Source organism: Hyaena hyaena, unplaced genomic scaffold (genome assembly GCF_003009895.1).
Source record: "Hyaena hyaena isolate Hyena2069 unplaced genomic scaffold, ASM300989v1 scaffold_115, whole genome shotgun sequence".
Taxonomy (NCBI): Eukaryota; Metazoa; Chordata; class Mammalia; order Carnivora; family Hyaenidae; genus Hyaena; species Hyaena hyaena.
The window spans coordinates 1182683-1206772 of record NW_024080747.1 but is presented as its reverse complement, the minus strand read 5'-3'; the positions used below and the strand labels follow the sequence as shown (position 1 = coordinate 1206772).

Sequence of the window (24090 nt, the reverse complement as noted above, 5' to 3'; positions counted from 1 at the left end):
TCCAGTAACCCTCTGTTTTGTTCTCCATATTTAAGAGTCTCTTATATTTTGGAAATGACTAGTATTCTTAATGGAATACTGAATCGTAAGAAGGTAATTTTATGCCCAGCACACTTATTAAAGCTAAACAAATACACATCCAATTTTGTAATAAATCATCAAAACAAATTTAAAATGTAAAAAGTTTTGGTGTTTGAAGTGGCTGTCCAGCCACTCAGCTGTTGAGCATGACACATTTATCATGGGTTCTGAATAGCTGGGATTTTACTTATCTGTTTTATTGCTATCTATCTTCAATTCACCATTACTGTCTAGGATTTGGTTTCTACTCATTGAGTTGGGAAAGAATCTGACAAACACATTGATACCCTACAGATGCCTCTGGAATATTGTAGAATAGCCACAGACGTGTGGTAGCAAAGGTGTTCCCTGGGTTCCTCAAGCTTTCCTTTCACACCATTATGAAGAGTCAGAGAAAGATAAGACTATCCCTTACCGTTCCCCTGTGTATCCTGGGCTGCAATGACATTGGCCTGTGGCAACGTCACACGTCCCTCCATTATGGCACTGACATTCTTGTGAACAGTTCTTTCCAAAGCGACCTTCAGGGCATGGCTGACCACACACTGTGCCCTGTATTCAAAGAGATTTGGAAAATTACATGGGCCTCCAGCCAGGGAAGGGCTAAAGGGGCAGGGGGGGGGGGCGGGGGAGGGGAGGAGGGGGAGAGGAAACAAAGAGAGAAGGAGATAGGGGAACAGAGCTGCAAGATAATTAGATGAAGGGGGTTTTAGAATACTCTGTTCATCATCTGAAAAATGTTAGAAATGTTAAATACACTTATGTACTGGTAAGCCTAGATCTCAAGGTACGTTCAAAGATGGCCGAACAGGGACACTTGGGTGGCTCAGTCGGTTAAGTTTCTTGATTTCAGCTCAGGTCATGATCTCATGGTTCGTTGGTTTAAGCCCTGCACTGGGCTCTGCACTGACAGCAGGGAGCCTGCTAGGGATTCTCTCTCTCCCTTTATATGCTCCTCCCCTGCTCACGCACTCTCTCTCAAAATAAATAATTTTTTTTTAAAAAGGGAAGAATAATCTTCATAAATACACATATTAAAAACCTAAGGTTTAAGATGAAATAACTTCATGAAAGCTACATGAAATTATTACGGTAACCTAAGGAATTTATCAATCCTCCTAAGCGTTCTTCCTTGTGTTGTACATGTACAATAAGTCAACAATACTTACTGAACATCCATTACATGAATACAACATCTGGTACAAATGGGAAATCCAAATGCTTTACCATATGTTCTAAGGAAAACACACATTATCATTGGCTTTATTTCTTATAAGGTACAATGTAACATGAGATGGAAATTTTGTGTACCTGGATTAACAGTAACATTGCCTAAGAAGTAGTTCTACAAGAATGAACCTAGACATTTTATTAGAGGAGAAACACACTTTTATTTTCAGTGTGTTGAACAAACATTGGTGGGCCAAGATCAATAAGAAAGCTTACTTCCCGGGAAGAAAAATCAAGAGAGTAACTTGGACATGTCTCCTCACCCTAGAGGCTGTCCATCTTGTCGGGTCCTGTCATTATATTTATCCCAATCCTCTGTTTTACATGAATAAGTACCAATAAGTCAATGAAATACTCTCCTGTTTTCTGCTTCACTTGGCCATATAACTTGGGCTCGTAGCTTATCATCTGTTTATTGGAGTTATTGTTAGAGCAAACAACATATCCCAAATAACAGGGATTTTTAAACTATTTTTTTTAACTGTTGCAAGCTGTTGCTTTGTCCTCCTTCTCCCTAAAAAAAGGCAGACTGTGGGCACTCTGAAATTGGAGGCTAGTGAACACCAGATGGTTTTGTAAATGTTTATTCTGGATAGCATAAGAAAATACATTTCCTCTAACTCCTGGCTACCCACAAAGGCAGTTGGTGTGCTAATTAAGTCTCCTCTGGTGGTTTCTAGCTATCTAAAAACAGGGAAAGTTCTTCCACAGACCCCTGGAACTGAAATGCCTCTGAGAGATGATTCAGATCAATGCCTCACTGAGAATCATTTATGCATCAGACATAGAGTTAAGCTCTGAGAATCAAAGTGATAAGGTCACAACCTTTAATTAGTTCACAATGTGATGAGGGGTACAAATGAAAAACTAGCTCTAATCCTTGCATTCTAGCACACCATAACAACATGACTGAGAAAACAATGTGCCAAGAGTCAGACTGTAGTAAGCAGGAATCCTGGTTAAAATTCTCATTCTCCCAGGGACTGGCCCCACCCACATTTTGTAATGGTCGCACATCAGCTTCAGAGATGTTGGTGAAATATTGTTTATGAGTAAAGATTAATGAGAGCGAATAGCTGAAAGTAAGACATTGTTCTTATGCGTTCAAACGCATATGTGTATATGTATAAAAGGTATATATGTTCATCTTTGAAGAGCACCTACAGTAATAGCACAAATAAAATATTGTAGGGGCGCCTGGGTGGCTTAGTCGGTTAAGCGTCCGACTTTCGCTTAGGTCATGATCTCGCGGTTCATGGGTTCGAGCCCCGCGTCGGGCTCTGTGCTGACTGCCAGCTCAGAGCCTGGAGCCTGTTTCAGAGTCTGTGACTCCCTCTCTCTCTGACCCTCCCCTGCTCACGCTGTCTCTCTCTCTCTCTCTCTCTCTCCTAGAAATAAATAAAAAAACATTTAAAAAAACCCCAAAATATTGTAGAGAGAAGTATAAGTTAGAAGGTCAGCTACACAGATTGAGAAATGACCCAAAGCATTCAGTAAGAAACTTCTACCAAGGTAGCAGCTCCAGAGTACAGACATACTGGTGAGAGGGAGGATCCATCCACCCAGTTACTGGGACCCATAGTCCAAGCCTGTGGTTGTCACTATCTCATGTCATAACCACCCCAACCAAGAAGAAAGTTTCAATTTCAAGAAGAGGCAACTCTACAGACCATGTCTTTACAACAGTCCTAGAGCAGAATGCCTATAACTCTTCATCCAAAGAACATGGGGCCTTCTGGATACTCTGCTGCCCCAACAAAATCCTTCTTTTGCCAAGGACCAAGCAATGGCCAACAATGACAAAAGACTGCTTATAAGAAATGAAGAAGGGAAGGAGTCAAAGATAATGCAGGATTTCTCCCTTGGGCAATAAGAAAGAATGCTGGTTTTAACTAAGATTTTTAAAAAGCAGAAAAGGAGTAACATTAAGAAAGACTTGGGTGCATGACAAGTTTGATTTCATTAACACTGACTTTGATGTTGCTTGAGCCAGTTCACTACTTCTCATTAGCTCCCCTGTTCACCCCATCGTCAGGCACTCAGTAAAAGGCCCCTCACTCTGACTCCATTGCTTTAAGGGGTTTCTCCAGGCTCTGACTCTAGAACCAGACCTCATCTTGTCTGCTTACTCTGACCTTGGGTCTGGCATTTCTTTTCCACTTGTCCTCATGGTGCTCACATCTTGAACTCTCCCTTACTTCCCATGATTCTCACTGGGAAGTGAAGTGCAGTTCTCCTTTGCTTCAGGACTGCAACAAGGGCATTAGCAGACCAATTCTATTCCATGCCTGGCTCCTAAGGCTCCAGCTTGGGTGTAGCCTACTAGAAGTAGATGGTGGCTTCATGTCTAATAGATCATCTAGGTTGGGGTGTTTAATAGGACAGTGACAAATACATGTCTGGACTCAGAAGGAAAGTCAAGATATGGAAGAAAAAAAAAAAAAAACAGTAGCTGACTGATCTTTGGGTCAGCCATGGATCTGGGTGTGATTTCCAGAGACTTATAGTGAGAAAAGAGAAGAAGGATAAGACTGAAACCTAGTAAATACTGTAATAAAGTGGTGTGGAGAAGAAGGGGATTAGGAAAAGAGATCTTCAGTAAGAGAAGTGGGGGAAGGGTTAGCAAAGAAATGGAGAAAAAGGGAGGCGGATGAGCAAGATGGTTAGAAGCTTTGGCGACGTCCAGCAGAATGAGCACAGAAAGGTTATCACTGGATTTGGTAATTAAGAAATTTCTTATGATCCTACACACACAGTTTCACCACAGCTCCTGGTGACAGAATGGGACAGTGAAGTGAATTGCTCTCTTCATTTTTGTTTGTTATTGAAGGAGACAGACCGTGCCTTGTGCCTTCAAGCAGATGTACACACAAACCAATGCAGGTAATGACCATATCACACCCAGGTTTCACAGAAATCTAGTCAGCAAACCAGCTTTGACACTGAGTATGTCACAATGGCACATACCACTAAGCCCATGAGATACCACATGGAGAAAGTGTAACGTGGTCAAAGTTTGGGAAGTGTGGTGAGTTACAGCTTCCTCTTGGATCTTCACACAAAAGACTTGAAGAAACTCTGCCACACCTTAGTAAGCCTGGTTCACCTCAATGTGTCTCACATTTATATGACCAGATCACTTTTTCACATAATACTTACTCTGTTGAGAATAATATTCTCAAAGAACAATAGTGATCCATGGAACTTGATTATAAAAGCAATTACTGACTTGTTTTGCTCTATTGTGCTTCACAGATACACTGTGTGTTTTGTTTTTTAAACAAAATGAAGGTTTGTGACAATCATGCATTCAGCACGTTCATTGCTACCATGTTTTTCCTTTTCTTTTTCTTTTCTTCTTCTTCTTTTTTTTTTTTTTTTAAGTAGGCTCTATGCCCAACATGGGGCTTGAACTCACAACCCTGAGATCAAGAGTAGCATGCTCTACTAAGCCAGCCAGGTGCTCATTTTTCCCCCACATTGGAGCCATTTTTTCTTTTTTTTTTTTTTAAATGCTTATTTATTTTTGAGAGAGAGAGAGAGGGTGTGAGCACATGAGAGAAAAGGGAGGGGGCAGAGAGAAGCAGGGACTGAGGATCTGAAGCAGGCTCTGTGCTGATAGCAGAGAGCCTGATGTGGGGCTTGGATTCACAAACCATGATATTATGACTTGAGCCGAAGTCAGGCACTTAACTGACTGAGACACTCAGGAGCCCCTGGCACCATTTTTCTAACAATCTTTGTTCCTTTCATGTATCTGAGTCATATCTTGGTAATTCTTGCATTATTTCTGAAAATTTTTCTTTATTTCTATGTTTGTTATGGTGATCTGTGGTCAGTGATCTCTGATGTTACTAATGTAATTGCTTTGGTACGTATGTTGGGTTTTTTTTAGGCATAATAAATACCATTGCACTCTTAATAGACTGCAGCATAGTATAAAATAACTTTCATGTGTTATAGGAAACCAAAAAATTCATTTGACTTACTTTTTTGTGGAATTCACTTTATCGCTGTGGTCTAGAACCAGACCCAAAGTGTCTCTGAGATATGCCTATATTTAGACGCTCCCAGTGTTTAAAAGCATTGTCTGTCATACATGAGATGAGATGAGATATTTCCCTCTGTTTTTATCCTAAGGAAAAATGCCGGACAGGTGGCCACCATATTTTCCAACAAGGACCCTTAGTGCACTTTGAGATTTAATCACCTTCTGCCTGAAAACGGACTGAAGAGTTCCAGCTTTGAAAATGCTCAGGTATTTCCAATTTTGCAACCTTTAACCATCAATGTAACTTTCCTTTGTGCTAAAGTCTTCCTTGTGCACTTTGGGATGGGGGAGGGGAGAAAGGGAGCTTACCAGCCAGCCAGAAGGGCAAGAGCACTCTCCGGTCACGTGATGACATACTCCTCCATTTTGGCAGGGGCATCTCTGCTCACACTGTGGGCCATGCTTGCCAGGGGGACAAAGATCCTCACAGCTAAGGAATTGATGTGTGACAAAAGATACCGTTATTGACCCGACCACATGACCCTCAGGTTCACAGACACAACAGCACCCAGGAACCTTAAACAGACAAGCTTTCTCGGTTCAAAATTCTTCATTTCATTAGCATCAAAGCATTAACCCTATTGGCTGGAAAGGTCGCTGAGGGGTCACCTAGGCCTTTCCTTTCTTTGGGGGTATTTTCTAATGAAACTAATTTATCTGCTTTTGTTTGTGTGTTTGTTCCAACCTCAAAGGAGACTGAAACATTTGCACACCCCCTACTTGGTGCACATATTCTTCATAATCAATCTCCAGCAACCTCTCCTTGAAACTGATCATTTTCTATGCCTTTAACCCCCACCCCATTTTCTATGAATGAACCTTCTCTAAGCCTTTGTCTTGTCTGCTCTCCTGTAAAATTGGTCCAAGTTTTCCACAGCCCTATTCAATTGCAGCCTTGATAAAAACGCATAAAAGCAATATTAACAATTAAGGAGTTTGAGATGATCATTCATTCTTCCAAAAGCAGGGCTTTTGAGGCTAATGCAGTTTTTTCTTTAGCTCTACTTTATAGCTGTTAATACTGTTGGTAGGAAGTATTTACCTAATCAGCCACATTTTTTCAAGCTTTAGTTCTGTGATTTACAAGTGTAATTTTCCCAGTTAGAGAATGAGATTTTTCTATTTCCTACTTTTTTTTTTTTTTTTTGCCAAATTCCGCCTCTTATTCTGTTTGCTCATACAAGCCAACTGAAGAATGTCCTTCACACACAAAATAAAGAAAGTAGTGGAGGTTAAGATGCTCGAATTTTATCCAGAAAGAATGAAACTATCCACACCCACATATCCTGCATGGATGTGACACATTTATTTTCTGTTCACAAAGCAATATATGTATCCAGAGGCATTAAATGACCCACTTAAGCTTTTATCATGGACTATTTCTAACATCTTCTTCTTTTCCTCTTTTCTAGGGCACTGAACCCACCCAGCTTTTTTCAGCTAATTAGTTACCATGCAAAGCAGAACAGTATGGACCATTACCTATGGGCAGTGTAAAAAAAATGCACTTGGGTGGGGGGGAGGGATCGAGACAGATCCTCAAAGCTGCCGCAACAATCCCCAAATGTTACCACCCGATACAACTTCCCAGTCCTCTCTGTCTCTGCCCTGCCAGATGGACAGCATGGAAGCCAGCCCTTAGACTATGGCTGGGGTCTGATGTCAAAGAGTTAAACAGCCGGAGCATCTAGGGGCCGCCACTGCTGATCTCCCCCCTCTGCGCCTGGGGCCTCGCCTTCTCATTGACTTCAGGCAGCAAGAGAAACAGAGGCAAGGGAAGACACGGTGGCAGCAGCACGAATGGGGAAGGGGAGCGGACTCTGCCACATCACACAACCCTGTGTCACTTACAAGGCTCCCGTGTATCCCGGCGGACAGCGACATTCCCCCGTGACGTGGTCACAAGTGGCTCCATTCTGACACTGGCATCTCTGGCGACAGTCATTACCGTAGGTGCCCTGCTCACAGCGCTGCTCGCAGCGCCAGCCCCGGAAACCTGCGGCGCAGTGGCAAGCCCCCGTGATGGGGTTGCACAGAGCCCTGTTTTTGCACTGGCACCGGCTGCTGCAGTGGGGCCCCCAGTGATCACCATCACAGGCTGAAGGGGGAAAACAATGGAGGGCGTCAGAGTATGGACGTGGGTAACGGCAAGCTCTTCAGAACCAGCTTTCCTCTCCCCTTGACGAGATGGCTTCGTGACCCCTTACTGCCGTTTCTTAGCTGGACATGGGGGCTCTCGCACCAACCCACGGCAGTGCTTCATAAATGTGATCAGTACTAGGTGGACCATTCCCAATCACTCCATTACTCAAGCGGTGCTACATTTTCCAGCTTCGTGGCTTTGCTTAGCCTGTTTCCTGCACCTGAAGTGTCAGCTTTGAGGGGCTAAAGTAATTGGCTAGGGCAGATGTAAGTAGTAAGGGGGGGAGAGGAGGCTGGCTACCCAGAGGGGAAGGGTCAGCCCATGGAAGTGCTTTAATGCACACCAAGGAGCCGGACTGCATCTTGAGAATAAGGGATTGGTTGTAAGGATTTTGAACATTTAGAGACAATGCAGATTTGTGTCCTAGAAAGGTCATCTAGCTACAGTCTGAGGAAGGAGCAGGAGCTCACAAGAGGCAAGGAGATGGGGCAAGAAGAATGGTAGGGAATCAGGAAGTAAGTGAAGTTCAGACGCTTGCCCTAGGCAAGGATTATTGAATCTAAAGCAGATCAAGAAAGCAATTACCTAAGAACTCAAAATCATCTTGGAAACCAAGAGGGGTCCCACAGGCAGAGCTCCTGTGGAGTGGACCCACCCCCTCTATAGGCCTAGGCTGGAGCAATCCAAAAGAAAACTGCTGATCTGCTTTCAAGTTGTCAGTCAAAAGATGTATGGATTGGGAGGTAATCAGAAAAGAGAGAAAATAATTGATCCCAACATTTAAATTCGCTGACTTATTGGGGTGCCTAGGTGGCTCAATTAGTTGAGCATCCGACTTGGCTCAGGTCATGAGCTCACAGCCAGTGAGTTCGAGCCCTGCATCAGGCTCTGTGCTGACGGCTCAGAGCCTGGAGCCTGCTTTGGATTCTGTGTCTCCCTCTCTTTCTTGCTCTCTGCCCCTCCCCCACCCATACCCCCTCTCGTTCTCTCTCTCAAAAATAAACATTAAAAAAATAAATTCACTGACTTATTTAAAAAGTAAACTTCTTTAAAAAGTTCATGAAACTGAACATGGACGGCAAAGAAAACGACAACAGGCACAAGAAACCAGGAAAGACAGTAACAAAAAAGAGCATTGGGGAAATAGATTTAAAAGTATAGTTCCAAAGGAAAGGAAGAGTAGCTGCAATTCAGGTTGATGAGCAGGAAGAGGGGAGCAGGAAAGAAAAAAATTCTCAATCCCGAACCTTCTACAAATTGTAAAGGGGGATGATAAGCAAAACTAACTCTTAATATGCATTGCCTACCCAGCTGTGCATTTATTTATTAATTAGATGCTATAAAAATCACTAGGAAAGAGGCACCCTACCTCAAGCTCTTAGGATAAACTGCTTTTATGACTTAAAAAACAGTTTCACTTCATAAAAATTTTGTAAGTTTAATAGATCTACAATCAACGATTGGAAAACAAAACAAACTAGGCACACAGCAAATAACTTAGGAAACGTACAGGATTCACCTTCCAATGTTAGAATTTACCTTTCATTTTATAACATCAAAAGGTTTACATGAATAATTTTGTTTCTAATCAGTATGGCTTCATTCTCATTAGTACCTTAATAAACATACTTTAATGCAATTAAAAACAATGAGAGGATTATTGAATCTAAAGCAGATCAAGAAAGCAATTACCTAAGAACTCAAAATCATCTTTCACAGAGTAAGATTAGGTAGTAGTTCCCAGATTTAAGCCTCATTGTTATTCATACAGTTGTTTCTTTTATTGCCTATGGGTATGGACAACGAATTTTTTTGTTCAGTTATAACTCTTTCAATCCAGGAGCTATATTTAAAAAAAAAAAAAAATAACACAGTATGTTTCTTTAAACCCCCTCAGGTATCCAGGTAGAAAAAAATATATCTGTTTTTCAGCTAAGTTGCAGAGTCCTTTGTAACTTGTTCCCTGGTTCATCAAGCCTACGAGTAAAGAGCATCCTCATTCCACATAAGCCAAATCCCTTATCCTATGATCTGAACCAGCCGATTCGGTTCATTGCCATTCTCTGTATTATAAATGGTCTTATTCCCAAAATCTGAAGGTATCCTTGATCCCACTTCTTGCTAGATAACTACAACCCTCAATACTTTTACTTATTTTTTAAAAAGCTATTCAATTTCATTCACTTTCTTTGCTCAACCGTCTCCAAAGTTTCCATATCCCTCTCAACTTCTGGGAGCCACATATGTTAAATTAAATATTCATTTTTTTCTTAATGTATCATGGGGGATTAAGTGATCAACCCAAAACACAATTTTATCTAATAATACTACCTTGATAAGGACAACCTGATTGTGTCGGAAGCATTTAGAAAGAAAGAACCATGATGGGGTGGTGTTCTTTCTCCCCACTGTGACAGAGGGATAAGGGTGTGCTGGAGCACACACATTTTATAGAATATGTTTTACAACATCAGGAGAAGAGTGGGAAGAAAGAAGTCAAGGTCCTGAGGGGACAGAACCTCTCTCTTCTCCCTTGTGCTTTATTTCCACAACCCATCCAACGATTTCTCTCTAGAAGAGCAGTCAGGCAGAGACCAATCCTATTTCCTTGGGGTTAGATAAATGCAAAACAACAACAAACAAATTAAAAAAACCCTTAAGACACCTCCTCATGATAGAAACAAGTTCATAGCAGAAATTGATGACTATCAGCGTCAAAGAAAGGGTTTCAGGCTTTTAAGGAAATATTATCATGCCGACATGGTTAATTTCCTGGCTATATCTAAGCACTGTGGCATGCTTTGAAGTGACAGCTTCTCCCTTTGGGGCTGTGTTTCCCTAACAGGCCATTGATACATGGGCCTCACCATGTGAATACTGGGCGCCAACATAAGCTATGCTGGGGGGTGGGGGGGGGTATCTCCACATACAGAAGCGTACAAATAAGCAGGAAACAGACCAAGTGGGACACAGAAGCCAGGCTTGAATTTAGGCATCACTGTGACTTCCTTTCCATTCTTCATTTGTCATCTTCAACTATTGTAACACATCCATTTTTACAGCTTATCACACAAAAGCCAGCTTTCTTCCCCGATTACTACAAATACACGGGTATGTTGACTATCTAGACAAGAGGCAGAACTTGCTCCTTATGAGCGCCAAGCTTGACCGATTATCCTGAATTCGAGTACTGTGTTTGGAAAGGCAGTTTGGAGACATTGGACTCAAATCACGTCAAGTCTTTCACTTAACACCTCACTCTAATCTCAAGGGGCAAGCATTTCACTCCTAAAGAAAAAGTGACTAGGTTGGTTACTGCCACTGACAACCTTTAAAAAAATGTGGTTACATTAAGATGGCAATAGCTAGAATATTCTAATAGGAAAAGACAGATGAACCAACTTTTGTTTCAGATTATACCGAAAAGAACCCTGATGCTTTGAAGGGAGGGAGGACTAATTTTCAGCTTCTCATTTCATCTCTCTTTTTTTAATGTTCATTTATTTTTGAGAGAGAGAGACAGGGACAGAGTATGAGCAGGGGAGGGGCAGAGAGAAAGGGAGATACAGAATCTGAAGCAGGGTCCAGGCTCTGAGCTGTTAGCCCAGAGCCCAATGCGGGGATCAAACCCATGAACCAAAAGGTCATGACCTGAGCCCAAGCTGGACACCTAACCGACTGAGCCACCCAGATACTCCTGGTTTCATCTGCTACTGTGCTAGCAGCTAGAAATGGGCTCCAGATGGTGTGCACCCAGATTCATGCAGCTGTTTCAGGGCAAGCTTTTTTTCTAAAAAATTTTTTTTTAATGTTTTTATTTCTAGGAGAGAGAGAGACAGCGTGAGCAGGGGAGGGTCAGAGAGAGAGGGAGACACAGATTCTGAAACAGGCTCCAGGCTCTGAGCTGACAGTCAGCACAGAGCCTGACGTGGGGCTCGAACCCATGAACCGCGAGATCATGACCTAAGTGAAAGTCAGACGCTTAACCGACTAAGCCAACCAGGCGCCCCAGTTTCAGGGCAAGCTTAATGAGGGTCTCAGGCAGCATGGACAGCATGCTCTAACAAGCTCTCACAAGAAGCTGAAAATAAAAGGAAGCTTAAACTACTGTGTAATATCAGAAGTATACCATCCATGCTACAACCCTTAGTGACAGCTAACGGAGCACTACATCCTTGCAAGATAACGGACTCACCCTGGAGCCCTTATGCCTATAACTTCCAATGACACCAGTAACCGCAGGTTACATCCATGGGCTGGGTACTGAAATTCACTCAGTTTACACCTATCAGGTACCTGGTATGTGCCACCCATAAGCCATACTAGGCTTAGAATTCAAAGGAGAATGGTAGAACGCATGCTTCTAGAAGCTTACGGGTTATCAGCAGGTGCATCAAGTTATTCGACAATAAAATGCCCTGTGATAAGCAGTAGGAGGAGGTACAAGGTACAACAGAGAACACAGGAATGACCTTGAACCAGTGTTGTTGAGTTGGGAAACTAATGTCTAAGCTGAGACCTAAAGGCAGAGGGTACCCTATTTAGGTTAAGGGTGGAGGATTTGTACCGAGAAAGACGGGGGACTGGAAAGGGAGGGGAGCTGCAGAGAGAATGATGCATGCGACAGTCACAGGCTTTTAAATAGCAACCGTCCATGAATGCCTCCTTCTATCACATCATGGCCACTATCATCTTCCTGTACACAACAAAAGAAGGAGGTATAGAAATAAGTAGATGTGGAGAGGTGTTAGGCATGTCCTCTCCTTCCATCAGCCCTTCCCAATCTTCCAAGCTCAGCCTGGAAATCTCTGTCCTTCAGGTACAATTTTTCAGACCTAATCTGAGATGCTCTCTGATGAAGACATCCATATATATTTTCCATGACCCTCATCTCGCACTCAGATCACCATTTTTATATATGTTTGCCTATTCTCTATCAAATAAGACTGAATTTCACAGTGCTAAGACACACGACTGCCTTTCTTGATCTCAAGAGTTGTCAACAGAAGGTTCCACACTGGCATGTCATGGCAGTTCCCCGCTTGACCTTGATGGTTGGAAGCATTCTAACTTTAGGGATAGTAAGCCATGAAAAACTGTGCACCCTCAGTCATGAGTGGGGTCACAGCAATGATGGGTCTGATATGTAGAGCGATGGCGATCACACCTCCCTTTTGATGAAAACCAGTGCTTTTACGCACTTCTGTGGGAGAGCAGATTACCACATCTATTTTAGGCCTTAATCTAGAATCATGTATCGAAAGCTCTTCAGTCATAAATTCCTCTTTTGAGATTTTTTTTCCAAAAGAAATAAACATGTGTATAATGACAGGAACAATTCACAGTAGTTAGTCCATTAGTAATATTTACAGTGTGTCTGTGAAGACACTCTCTTCAGCACTTGAGACAGATGGACTCTCACAATGGCCCTATGAAGGAGGTCCTGTCTGGAAGCTGTCCCCATTTTGCTGAAGAAGAAACTGAGATCCAGATGACTTGCTAAAGGGACACGGGCAGGAAGGTACAAGGGAAATACAGACCTTCTGCCTTTAGTCTGCATTCTAAACCACGACACTTCACTCCCTCCAATGCTGTCGTGTTTACCCTACCACTGTTTATAGTAACAAAATATTGAAAACCATCTAATTTTCTAGTAATGGAGGATTGGCGAAAAGAGATGGGTATAATCACACAACGGAATATTATGTATCATCTGAAAGTGACATTACAGAAGAATATTTAACGACCTTGAAAAATATTAGCAATATCTTCATTGTAACAAGTAGATTAAAATGATTGGTACCACTTAATCTAATTTTAGCAATGTATTAGAATGAACTAGATGAAACTGTTGTTAGTTTAGGTCACAAAAGGCCAAATATCAGCAATTGTATATCGCAGAACCTAATATCTGGGGAAGCAGGGAGAAGAAGGAACATGGCAAAAACAGAAAGACAGACAGACAGACAGACAGATGGATCTAGAGAGATAGATATTGAAAGGCTCTATGGTCAAATGGCACCATTGGGGATCTGTGGGTGTTAAGGATATGCTTGATATTTCCTTTGTTCATTTAGATGAACCACCTTTTCTAAATTTTCTGCAATCATTGTACATCCTTTTGGCAGTACAAGAAAAGCAAACAAAAAACGACTTCCAAATGGTTCAATCTGCTCAGCATTTGTATTGTTCCAGATTCTGTGCCCCATGCTTTAGACACCACGTTCTAGTCCTTAGAACAATTACAAGGTGGGTATTGTTATCACCTTAAAACACAGAGGATATTTGGGATGAGACTACTTAGGTAAAATATCCCAAAACACCAGGCTGGTAAGTGGTAACATCAGTATTCAAACCCCAGATTTCCTGCAAACAGAAGTCCAAGCACCTTTCATGCAGCCATCTTCCTCTTGAAGGACTGAAATTATATACTTTGGTTAAACATAACATCCTACAATCTCACCAAATATGATCCTTGAAGGCAGAGCAGCAAATGGTAAGACCTGGCACTGAGCCAGCCCATAGGGTCAGCCAATGACTCAATATTTAGGTACACTGAAAATAGGAAATTACCTCAGTCATGAGAACATGGGGCATTTCTTTAAGTGAAAATATAATGAATGAGATGTCAGACCTGAAGAGCTTCTGTAAGTTGATAATGATTCTATGCAAACAAAAAAACCGCTAAGCTCACTGTGAAAACAGTGTTGATGTCATTCGCTTTAGGAGTACAACAAACTGACAACTAGGCCCACGTGGCACATGGCCAGCACTCAAGGTCTGTTTGGTGAGTGAATGAAAATGATCATGAATGTAGAGCATTTTACCTTTCACAAGGAGACAAATCAGTAAAACCAGCTTTACTAATGTCTGGGAACATTCTCCTCTTCTGACCCACTTAAAAACATTTTTTTTTATGCTTGCTTAGTTTTTGAGAGAAAGAGAGAGCAAACTGGGGAGGGACAGAGAGAGAGGGAGAGAGAGAATCCCAAGCAGGCTCCTTGCTGTCAGCATAGAGCCCAATGCAGGGCTCAAACTCACCAACTGTGAGATCATGACCTGAGTCGAAACTAAGAGTCAGACGCTTAACCGACTGAGCCACCCAGGCGTCCCTCTCCTGATCCACATTAAACCCTCAGTCCCATTTCCCCTTCAAAGGATGGGAAGAGAATGAAGGGGTTGTAAGATACATCAAGTTTCAAACATGTGTCAGCCTTATGCAGCTATTTTTTTCAAATATCACAATAACTCAATGACATAGGTATAATTATTCCAACATTTTGTGTGCAAAATGGACTCAGATGATCATTTCCTTGGTCACTTAGCAATTAAGTGGCAATAGCAAGGATTCAGCCCAACTCATCAACGCCTTCAAAGCTGTGATCTGGCCGCACACCATGCAGACCATTCCAAGCAAGTGATGTCAAACAATTACAAAATCTGCCATGAGTGCTTATCCCTCCCTGATTTTCCAAGGGGAACAGTCTAAGACAAACACACCTCATAGATGTTTGAAAATACTTTTTTTTGCCTAAAAATGATATTTGCCAGGCTTTAAAGTGTTATGCGGAATGTCTCAACATGTCCACAGGCACCCATGTATTTACAAAAATGAGGCATCAGGAACATTCTTCAAACAAAGAGCCGCTAATTTAGTAGATCTCGTGTCTTTGTGTAGAGAAAGAATAAAAGAAAGGAGCACAATGAGAGATACACAGAAATGCCAAATTGAGAGATGCTTTGGAGAAAAGAACAAGGGTACATTAATACATTGCCCCAGCCACAACATTCCTCAACAACAAAAACAAAACAAGGGAAGGATGAAATCATTTTTCCCTTAGATTAAGGAGTAATGTTTACCATCCAGTTCACCTTGTTACAAACGTCATCAATCACTAGCTGGCTCGAGGAAGGGCATCATCATTCAGAATCAGACGGACCTGGACCCGAGCTGAGCTACTGTCACTTCATAGCCATGGAACCTTGAGCAAGTTCCCAAACTTTGTTATACTTAACTCTCCCTCTGTCACAAGGACTGGTGGAACATACTAATTACACAAAACATACCTTTGGTATATGTGACACAGCATGGATCTCATAGAGCAAAAATTTTATTCCATGGTCAGTACATTGGAATATCCCACCTCAGAGGGGGGAATAAACATCCTAGAAAAACATCCTCCAGCTGTACACAAAGCTAGAATAACAGGCCTGTCGTTGGTTCGTATTGTTTGTCTTGCATGAATCATTCATGACAAAAAGTACAACTTGGCTCTCCCAATGTGAATTCCAAAAACAAATTGCCCACAAACTCCCCAAAGTAAAAAACAAGGTCTGGTATCATCCCTTTTGACCATTTTCATAAAGCCCATTGGAAAAGCTCAGGCCTATAGTGAAACCCAGTGCTAGGTGACATCCTATTTTTAACTGCCAAATAAAAACTGGATTTAGAAATTTCCTACTTGCTGATGATCAATGTGCCCAGAGGGGTAGGCTGGGACTTGGAGCCCAGAAATGTAAATGGAGGAATTGAGAAAGAAACATATGAACTCCTTAGTAATCTTCCCCTTCGCATAAAGAAAGAGGAGGTCATAAATAAAATCTGGAGAATTTTGCCATGTTAACAGGCACCAGATCCACCGACTTGATCTTGCCTCGGCCTATCTATGCCCACTAAGACAACACAAGCAGCCTTGAAACCCACTGAACTTCAAGATGCTTTTCTAAACCATCTGGCTCTAGATTACAGAGAACAACAGAATTGGCCAATTCCCTGTACTTGTGTTAGGTCTAAACAAATCCTAGATGAAATGAGCAGTCTGCGTCGTGTTGTTGCTTTATTTTGTTTTTATTTGTCTTGGGTAAGACTTCTAGCATCTAAGAAGTTAAATTGTAGAATCACATGGTGTTCAGGAAGGCTGTGGATACATCTGTCCCAGACACTGCAGTGGGATCATACATGGAATCTTGGAACTCAGCTTTATCGTTGGGAAAGTGATGTCAGCTTATAATATAACTACCCTCACCAGGGTCGCTGATTGAAGAAACTAACACTAAGTGCCCTTAACATTTAAATGTCAAGCATCTTTTAGGATACATCAGTCAGCCATGCTGACTTGAAAATATATTTTTGAATGGCGTTTTGCTGTAATATTCACTGTTGACTTTAAACATAGGACAATCTGTGACTACGAGAGAAATTAACAGGAAGAAAAATCAGCCCTTCACATTCTAATATACACAGACAAAGCACAAGTAAGTTGCTTTCAGGAAAACTGCTCTACAGAGTTTCAGAAGCGACCAAAATAATCTTCCACTGTCTCAGAGGATAGAAAAACATGGTTCTTAGTGAAATATACACCCTCTCTTCCTAAGCTCTCGTTCCCTCAAGTTCTTTTATCTCCGTGTGATTTCATTCCCTTCGCTTCAGGCTAACAAGGCTATGGTATGTCATTCCCTTTGTTAATGTAGAAGAAAAGATCCTCATTCAAAACATCAAGTGCTTTAAAAATAAAACAACTTTGTAAAGCTTCTCCATCCATGAAGAAGAACAATAAAAATGTATTTTCTAGAGCCTCTGAAAGCACTAAAACCTCATGTCCTTCACATGTCAAAAAACCCACTGGAGAGCTGACAGAGAGCCAACGATCACTGCGGACAACCCCCCCGAGTGCCGTTGATATTAATATTGTTCAGTGGCTGAGAGAAAACCTTTATTCTCCTTTTTTAAAAAAACTGTTTGTTAAATGAATTTTCAAAGCATGAAATATCATTTTAGAACTGCAGTGAATGCTTAGCTCAAATTGTGAAGCAGAAAAAAAGGGCGTGAAACGTTTATTCTTTAATGTGTCTAAACATAAACGTTGATGTCTTCTCAGTGAGAATGTACTGATGACCTGTTCACGGTGCAGGAAAATCTCAAGGATATAAATGGTAGGCTGGGCTTACGTGAAGGATTTATGGGGATTACACTGATCCACTCAAGTCAAAAGAATAATAAAAACCTCAGGAACCATTACAGGGTGTCTTGCTTTATAAGGTCCTGCCATATTTTTTCTTTTGTTCATGTATTTTTTTTTTCATGAAAAATGTATTAAGTATCTCTTATGGCTACTACTTTCTGTTTCTTGAGGAGCATGCACTACTTGATCCAGCCTGGCACGTTCCACAGCAAGATTTCTTTATCTGCTGGAAGAGGAGGGTCCCCAGTGAGACTCATAGCAAAGCAGCATGCTAGGTGTTACAGTTCACAGGACGCTCGAGGGACACAGAGGATCTGTGTTATGTGTGTACTGCGATCGGATGGGGAGAAGGCTTCCAAGCGAGGTGTGGCTTCAGGGGAGCACCAAAGGGTAAGTACTCGGGACCGCCACCATGCAAGTACTAATACTCTTCATTCTGGATGTGAGAGTCAAAGGGTGGAAGCCTTAAGTGTTTGCTTAAAATCCCACAGTGGGGAAACCAGACACCAAGCCCTCAATGCTCCCTGGACGGTCTGGAAAATATAATACAGTTCTCTTGAAAAAAATTTTTTTTTTTAGCTAGGGGAGACTATAAGTAATACTATAACAAAGGCCTATGTACCACAACCTACAATTAACAGTTGTGAACACTACATTCCCTTTGCTTCATCATTTGATGCAAGAAATAAAACATTACAGATAAAGTCCCCTTTGACTCCTCTGTGCCCGGTTCCCAGGTCTCTCCGTGCCTCTTGCTTCCGAGGTAACCTCATGATTGTAAGGTGCATCCTTCTAGTCTGTCTGTGTGTCCAGAAATAATACATTGTATCATTTCATGTATTCACAAGTTTTACATGAAATGTATATATCACTGGTGCATCTTGCTTTTTCCACCCTGTATGATGGTATTGAGATCTATTAATGTCACTACCCCTGCTAGCACAGTGGAAGACTATATATCAGTTTATGGGAATGAATGGCTATGCACCATTCCTCTATATTAACAGCCTCTAATAAACTTGTTTCCCCCTATTCATGGCCATTGTCAGTTGTTGCCAAATGTTCACTGTTACAAAGTTGCAAATAGATTCCTGCAGTTTAAGCAAAGCAAAGGTTTTTGTAGGTCTGTAGACAAATTATAAAGAAGAAGTAAAGTTACTGGATCATATGGTATACACAAATTAGAATTTTACTTCTAGAGACAGACAAATTGCTCTCTAAAGTTACTCCGCCAATTTAGCCTCTTGAGAGCAATGTATGGAATCTTCCTTTCACATCCTTGCCAACACGCGGTTCTGGCACACTTAACTTTTGCCAATCTGATGGCAAAAAATGACATCTTGTTCATTTACTATGCACTTCACTGATTATTACAAAGAGAAGCATATTCTCATATGCTTATTAGCCAATCAGGTTTCCTGGTCTCTAACTTATCTTACTGTGATGCCTATTCTAAAGTTGACAGGTTTTTCTTATTGACTTATGGGAATTCTTCATGAATTCCATTTACGAATCATTTGTTTTATACACTGCAAAAATCTTTTCCCATCCTTGTTTCTCTTTAACTTTACTTAAGACATTTTGTCTTGAATAAGTTTTTAACTTTTATGTGGTCTAATTGTTCTAGGAATTAATTGATAACATGGGTAAATCTGATTTACATAATACTAATTTTACAACATAAGGTTCTTTTTCTTAAGGGACTGCTTTTCTTCAGTGTATGAACAAAACTTCACAGTTAGATACTAATATCCAGTTCAAAGCAGTTGCATCAAAATTTAAACTTTCTTTGGAAGTTACTTTCACTAGTTTTGTGAGTAGTATAACATTTAGGCTTTCATGGAAGTTTAAGATGATCTTATTATCTATGATTCAAGAGCTAGGGTGCTCTTGCAATCTCTTCTATTTTATTTTATTGGAATTGTCTTTATCATTTCATTGCTTTCTAAGCTTTTTAAAAATATGTATTTTTGAGAGAGAGCATGGAGAAGAGGGACAGAGAAAGAGAGAGAGAGGGAGAGAGAAAATCTTAAGCAGGCTCCACGCTCTGCATGATCTCACAACCCTGGGATTATGACCTGAGCTGAAATCAAGAGTCTGACACTCAACCAACTGAGCCAGCCAGGAGCCCCTACTTTCTTTGCTTTTTTAGTTTTAAACATGGCAAACGTGATTAATTTGCTCTAGTATTTAGGTACAAATGGTCAAACTTAAAAATCAATGAAGTCAATGAATTAAAAGATAATTTTGACAAAAGAAGGAAAAACACAGTGATGGGCCCTTTTTCTTATTTGTCTTGAAGAAACTTTCAAGTGTTTAAAAAAATTCTCTGATACAGTCACAAACAATAAGAAATCATATATAATTGTGAAAGATACTGGACTACATAATATATCACAGCATTTAATTTTACCCAATTAACAACAAAACTCCATAAGACAACATTTATGTAGCTCTACTAAAATTGGGTGTGCTAACAATTGTGCACACAATTGTGCTAACAATCGGGCGAGTACACCCGAATTTTACAGGTATAATGACAAATGAGGCTCTGGGACCGTCTAATACATATCATTATTCCACTCTCACCAGAATAGCCAGGAAACACATTTGTGCTGTCAGAAAACAATTGCTATGTGATCTGAAATAATTTGTAGTCTGAATGTCTTTGCCTAATTTCTTCCTGCTTATACTCCACTGTGGTACACATTTAACTAAGTTCCACGTTGTCGCACAAAATCCCCACTTTGAAAAGTAATACACAGAAGTTTAGATGGCAGAACCATTCAGCATTTCCCATTGAAATGAGGGCTGGCTTTCAAATACTTGTCTTAGTCTTGAGGCCACTGTGTCAGAAGCCTCACCCCTCTACAAGTAATGACCTTGATGTTCACACTACAACATTCCCTCCCTTGAGGGCAGGGAGCTCCCACATCCGCATTGCCTCATGGTTCATGGAACCCACATCTAGCACATCACCTGGCTTCTATGATTTCATTGCAGCTGCCTGTTTACCGACAAGGAATCTTCTACTAAAGTTACCAAGGAAGAATGGGCCCCCTCTACACACAGCCAAGGTCAACCCAGGAGCCACAGGAGCCCAAGCTATCTCAAGGCCACTGAAGGGAAGAACACTTCATAGGGTGATACCCTTTCTCTAGAAGACCTGTGATTACTTCCTTCTTAAACTCTCTGGATATTGTGCTTATATATTTGTGCACATACTTCCAATTCCTATTAAAGTGAAAGCTCCTTGAACAAGGAGTCAAAATCTTATTCATCTCTCATGTCTCATTTTTTACTCCATTATTCTTTCTGGAACATTTGTGTCTTTATTCCTTCCTTTCACAAATATATATTGAGCATTACTGTGTGCCCAGCATGGTGCTGGACATGAAGTGAGTAAATTAGCTAGAAATAGTGAAAACAACACACAATATTTTATTGGGCCTACATCCTAGAAGGAAAGACAGTCCCCAAACAAAAGAAAACAAAATACTTTCAAACAATTCCATAAAAGAATTTTAAAAAAGGAGATATGCTCAAGAATAATGGTGAATACTCTTTATATACAAAGGTTGGAGAAAACTGAGACCTGATTGGCCTAAAGAAGCCAGCCATGTACAGATCTAGGGAGAAGAACATTCCAGGCGGAAGGAAGATCAAGTGCAAAGGCAGAAATGAAACCAGTGTGGGAGCGCCTGGGTGGCTCAGTTGGTTAAGCATCCAATTCCAGCTCAGGTCATGATCTTGCCATCCATGGGTTCAAGCACTAAGTCAGGATCTGTGGTGACTGCTCAGAGCCAGGAGACTGCTTCAGATTCTGTGTCTCCCTCTCTCTCTGCCCCTCCCCTACTCACACTGTCAAAAAGTAAAAAATTAAAAAAAATTTTTTTTTTGAAACCAGTGTGTCCCATGAGAGGAAGGGAGAGGCTGAGCAGTGTGATACCCAGAGCAAAAGTGTGACATAGAGTGGGACAGGTCTAAAAGAGCTTTGAAGATGATTCTATCATGGGAAATACTGGGGAGTTCTGTTTGACAGAACGGTTTTACAAGTTCATTCTGATCTCACTACAAAGACCTAACCCCAGCAGGGCCCAATTAGATGTAGCTTCAAGGAGACTATCGTGAGCACCGATTAAAAGATGGTGGTGGCATGGATTGGAGAGAGAGCACTTGAAATGGTGAAAAAGGCTTAGGAGGGCCTGGGTGGCTCAGTTGGTTAAGCATCTGACTTTGGCTCTGTGGATTCAAGCCCTGCCTTGAGCTCTGTATTGGGGTCTATGCTGACAGCTCAGAGCCTGGAGCCTGCTTCATATCTGTGTCTCCCACTTCCCTGCTTGCATACTGTCTCTTCCCTGCTTGCACTCGCTCACTCTCTCTCTCTCTCAAAAATAAATAAACGTTAAAAAATGTTAATAACAAAGTTTAGATTTTGTTATATTTTGAGGTTGAACCAAGATTTTCTGATAAGTAGATGTAGAGGGATATTAAACAAAGTCAAAAAAAAAAAAAAAAGGAAAGGAAAGAAAAAGGACACAAATGAATACATGATGTGGAATGGAGTTAAGTAACATAACAGCCAAGCTTGGTCTTTCCAGCCACTGCATGTGAACCGACTAGCACAAGTAATGTAAACATCTACAGTGTTCTCACTACGCCAAAATATAAACCAGACATGAATTCATCTGGTGAGGACGTCCATGGTCGGAAGTTGAGAATAATGCAGAAAACTGCACCAGGGCTCTGTCTGGGGGACCTTCCGCCAAGCGACTGTGGGCAGAGAGAGGCTTCTGCCAAGGAAGTAGGTGGCCCCCAGGACTAAGCAAGATGTCCACAACGAGCGTCTCCATCCACTGTTCTGTCCACACACTGAAGTCTGGGGGAAGCCTTGTCTGTCACACAAAGAACTGCAAGTGAGTACCATTTACCAAGGCAGGTACAGTGCTGAGCACTGAACAGCTATGGTGTCATCTAATCCTCAAGAACATATGAGGTTAGACATTCCCATCCTTATTTAAGCATGAGGACCATGAGGTCCAGAAACGGCACCAAGAGGAGGGCATCTAGGACTCCGGCAGTTCAGCTCCAACACAGGGTTTAGGGGGAGCAGGTGAGGGAGAGTCTCTGACCCTCCAGAGACAAACCAAGAAAAGCCCAGTTTTCAGACTCCTTCAGAAAGGCAAAAATCTGCATTTTGTGTTCATGACCTCTATCAAAAGATATGGGTAGTCCATCAGCAAAAGTGCCTTCAGGCGGGTCTAACGAACCATTCCCAGCTCTGTCCTTTCTACCTGCCATCAATGCCCTGCCCCCACGCCAGTGAACCCAAAATACCTACTCTTATTCCTGCTGCTTCATCAGCCCGCTTTCTTAAGTACTTCTGACAGCACGATTGGGCATGTTAACGACTCACTGTGAGGACTAGATTCTGAGTGTCTTCTCTTCCCAGACACCATCGATCTGACTATTGTGTCCAGTCGATAGAGCTCTGCAGCAGACCTTGCTGGGGAATAAGCCAGCATTTTGTGTCTCACGATTTCTGGCTTGTACTACCCTTCAAATGGATTCGCCGATTGGAATACCCTGCAGGCAAAGTCTTATTACTTACTCACTGCTGCCCAGCATGCCTGCTTTATATAAAAGGTTATCAGTGTTCCTAATGTTGTACCTGAAAGTGTTTGAGCTAGTCCTGCCTCCCAGGCATATTTTTACTACTTCCAAGTACATTAAACCAGAAACACTACTGGTGGCTAAATAAGTCCCAGTTTCGATTTTCTAAACCAAAATTAATTTCCATGTTTGCGTCTACTTGGTACTCATGTCAAAAGCCTGTGGAACAAGCTCTTGAATGCTATTTGCTGGCTCTGGTAGATTTAGGGCTCTCCCTTGCATACTGGAAGTGCCCTATAGCCAGAGGAGAAATACATTTCTCTATAGACATTTAGAAAATCCTAAAGAGGATTATATAGATTGAGAGAACAAATGTGTTACTGCTACTCGTGCAAAAGGTTTAAAGGGCTTCCAACACAAAGAAAGATCTCAAGGATTGCATATATGTATATGTTAGAGGAATCCACACATAGAATCACTGGATGAAAAGGGATCATAAATATAATCTGCCCAACATTCCTAATATTATAAGTGAGGAAATTAAAAAATTCAAAATGAGTCCATCCGAACTGGTGTCATTTAAAATTCATCATCTCTGAGAGTGTACCCTTGACATCTCTCAGGATGCTTCTTTTCTTTCTTTTTAAAAAATTTTTTAATGTTTATTTATTTTTGAGAGACACAGAGACAGACAGACAGACAGAGCATGAACAGGGGAGGGGCAGAGAGAGAGGGAGACACAGAATCCGAAGCAGGCTCCGGGCTCTGAGCTGTCAGCACAGAGCCCAACATGGAGCTCGAACTCACAAACCGCAAGATCATGATCTGAGCCAAAGTCAGATGCTTAACCACCTGAGCCACTCAGGTGCCCCTCAGGATGCCTATTTTCACATTTGGCTGGTACTGTCAGCCCTTGCCTCCTGTTCTCATTTCCCTCAGGGCCATGGACCTTTGACACCTGACCAAACCTCTTTTACAATTTCACAAGGCACTGTACCCTTGTGGTTAAA

The 24090-nt window shown here is 41.5% G+C and overlaps 1 protein-coding gene across 1 annotated transcript in view; it reads right to left on the bottom strand.

Moving 5' to 3' along the window:
* Window positions 1-24090, bottom strand: part of MEGF10 (multiple EGF like domains 10) — a 125464-nt gene that overhangs the window by 52894 nt on the left and 48480 nt on the right. The window contains exons 5-7 of the mRNA XM_039236690.1: window positions 7214-7460; window positions 5672-5792; window positions 497-633 (exon numbers count right to left, since the gene is read on the bottom strand). Of these exons, the coding sequence (XP_039092621.1) occupies window positions 497-633; window positions 5672-5792; window positions 7214-7460 (505 nt within the window). The remainder of the gene's footprint in view (window positions 1-496; window positions 634-5671; window positions 5793-7213; window positions 7461-24090) is intronic.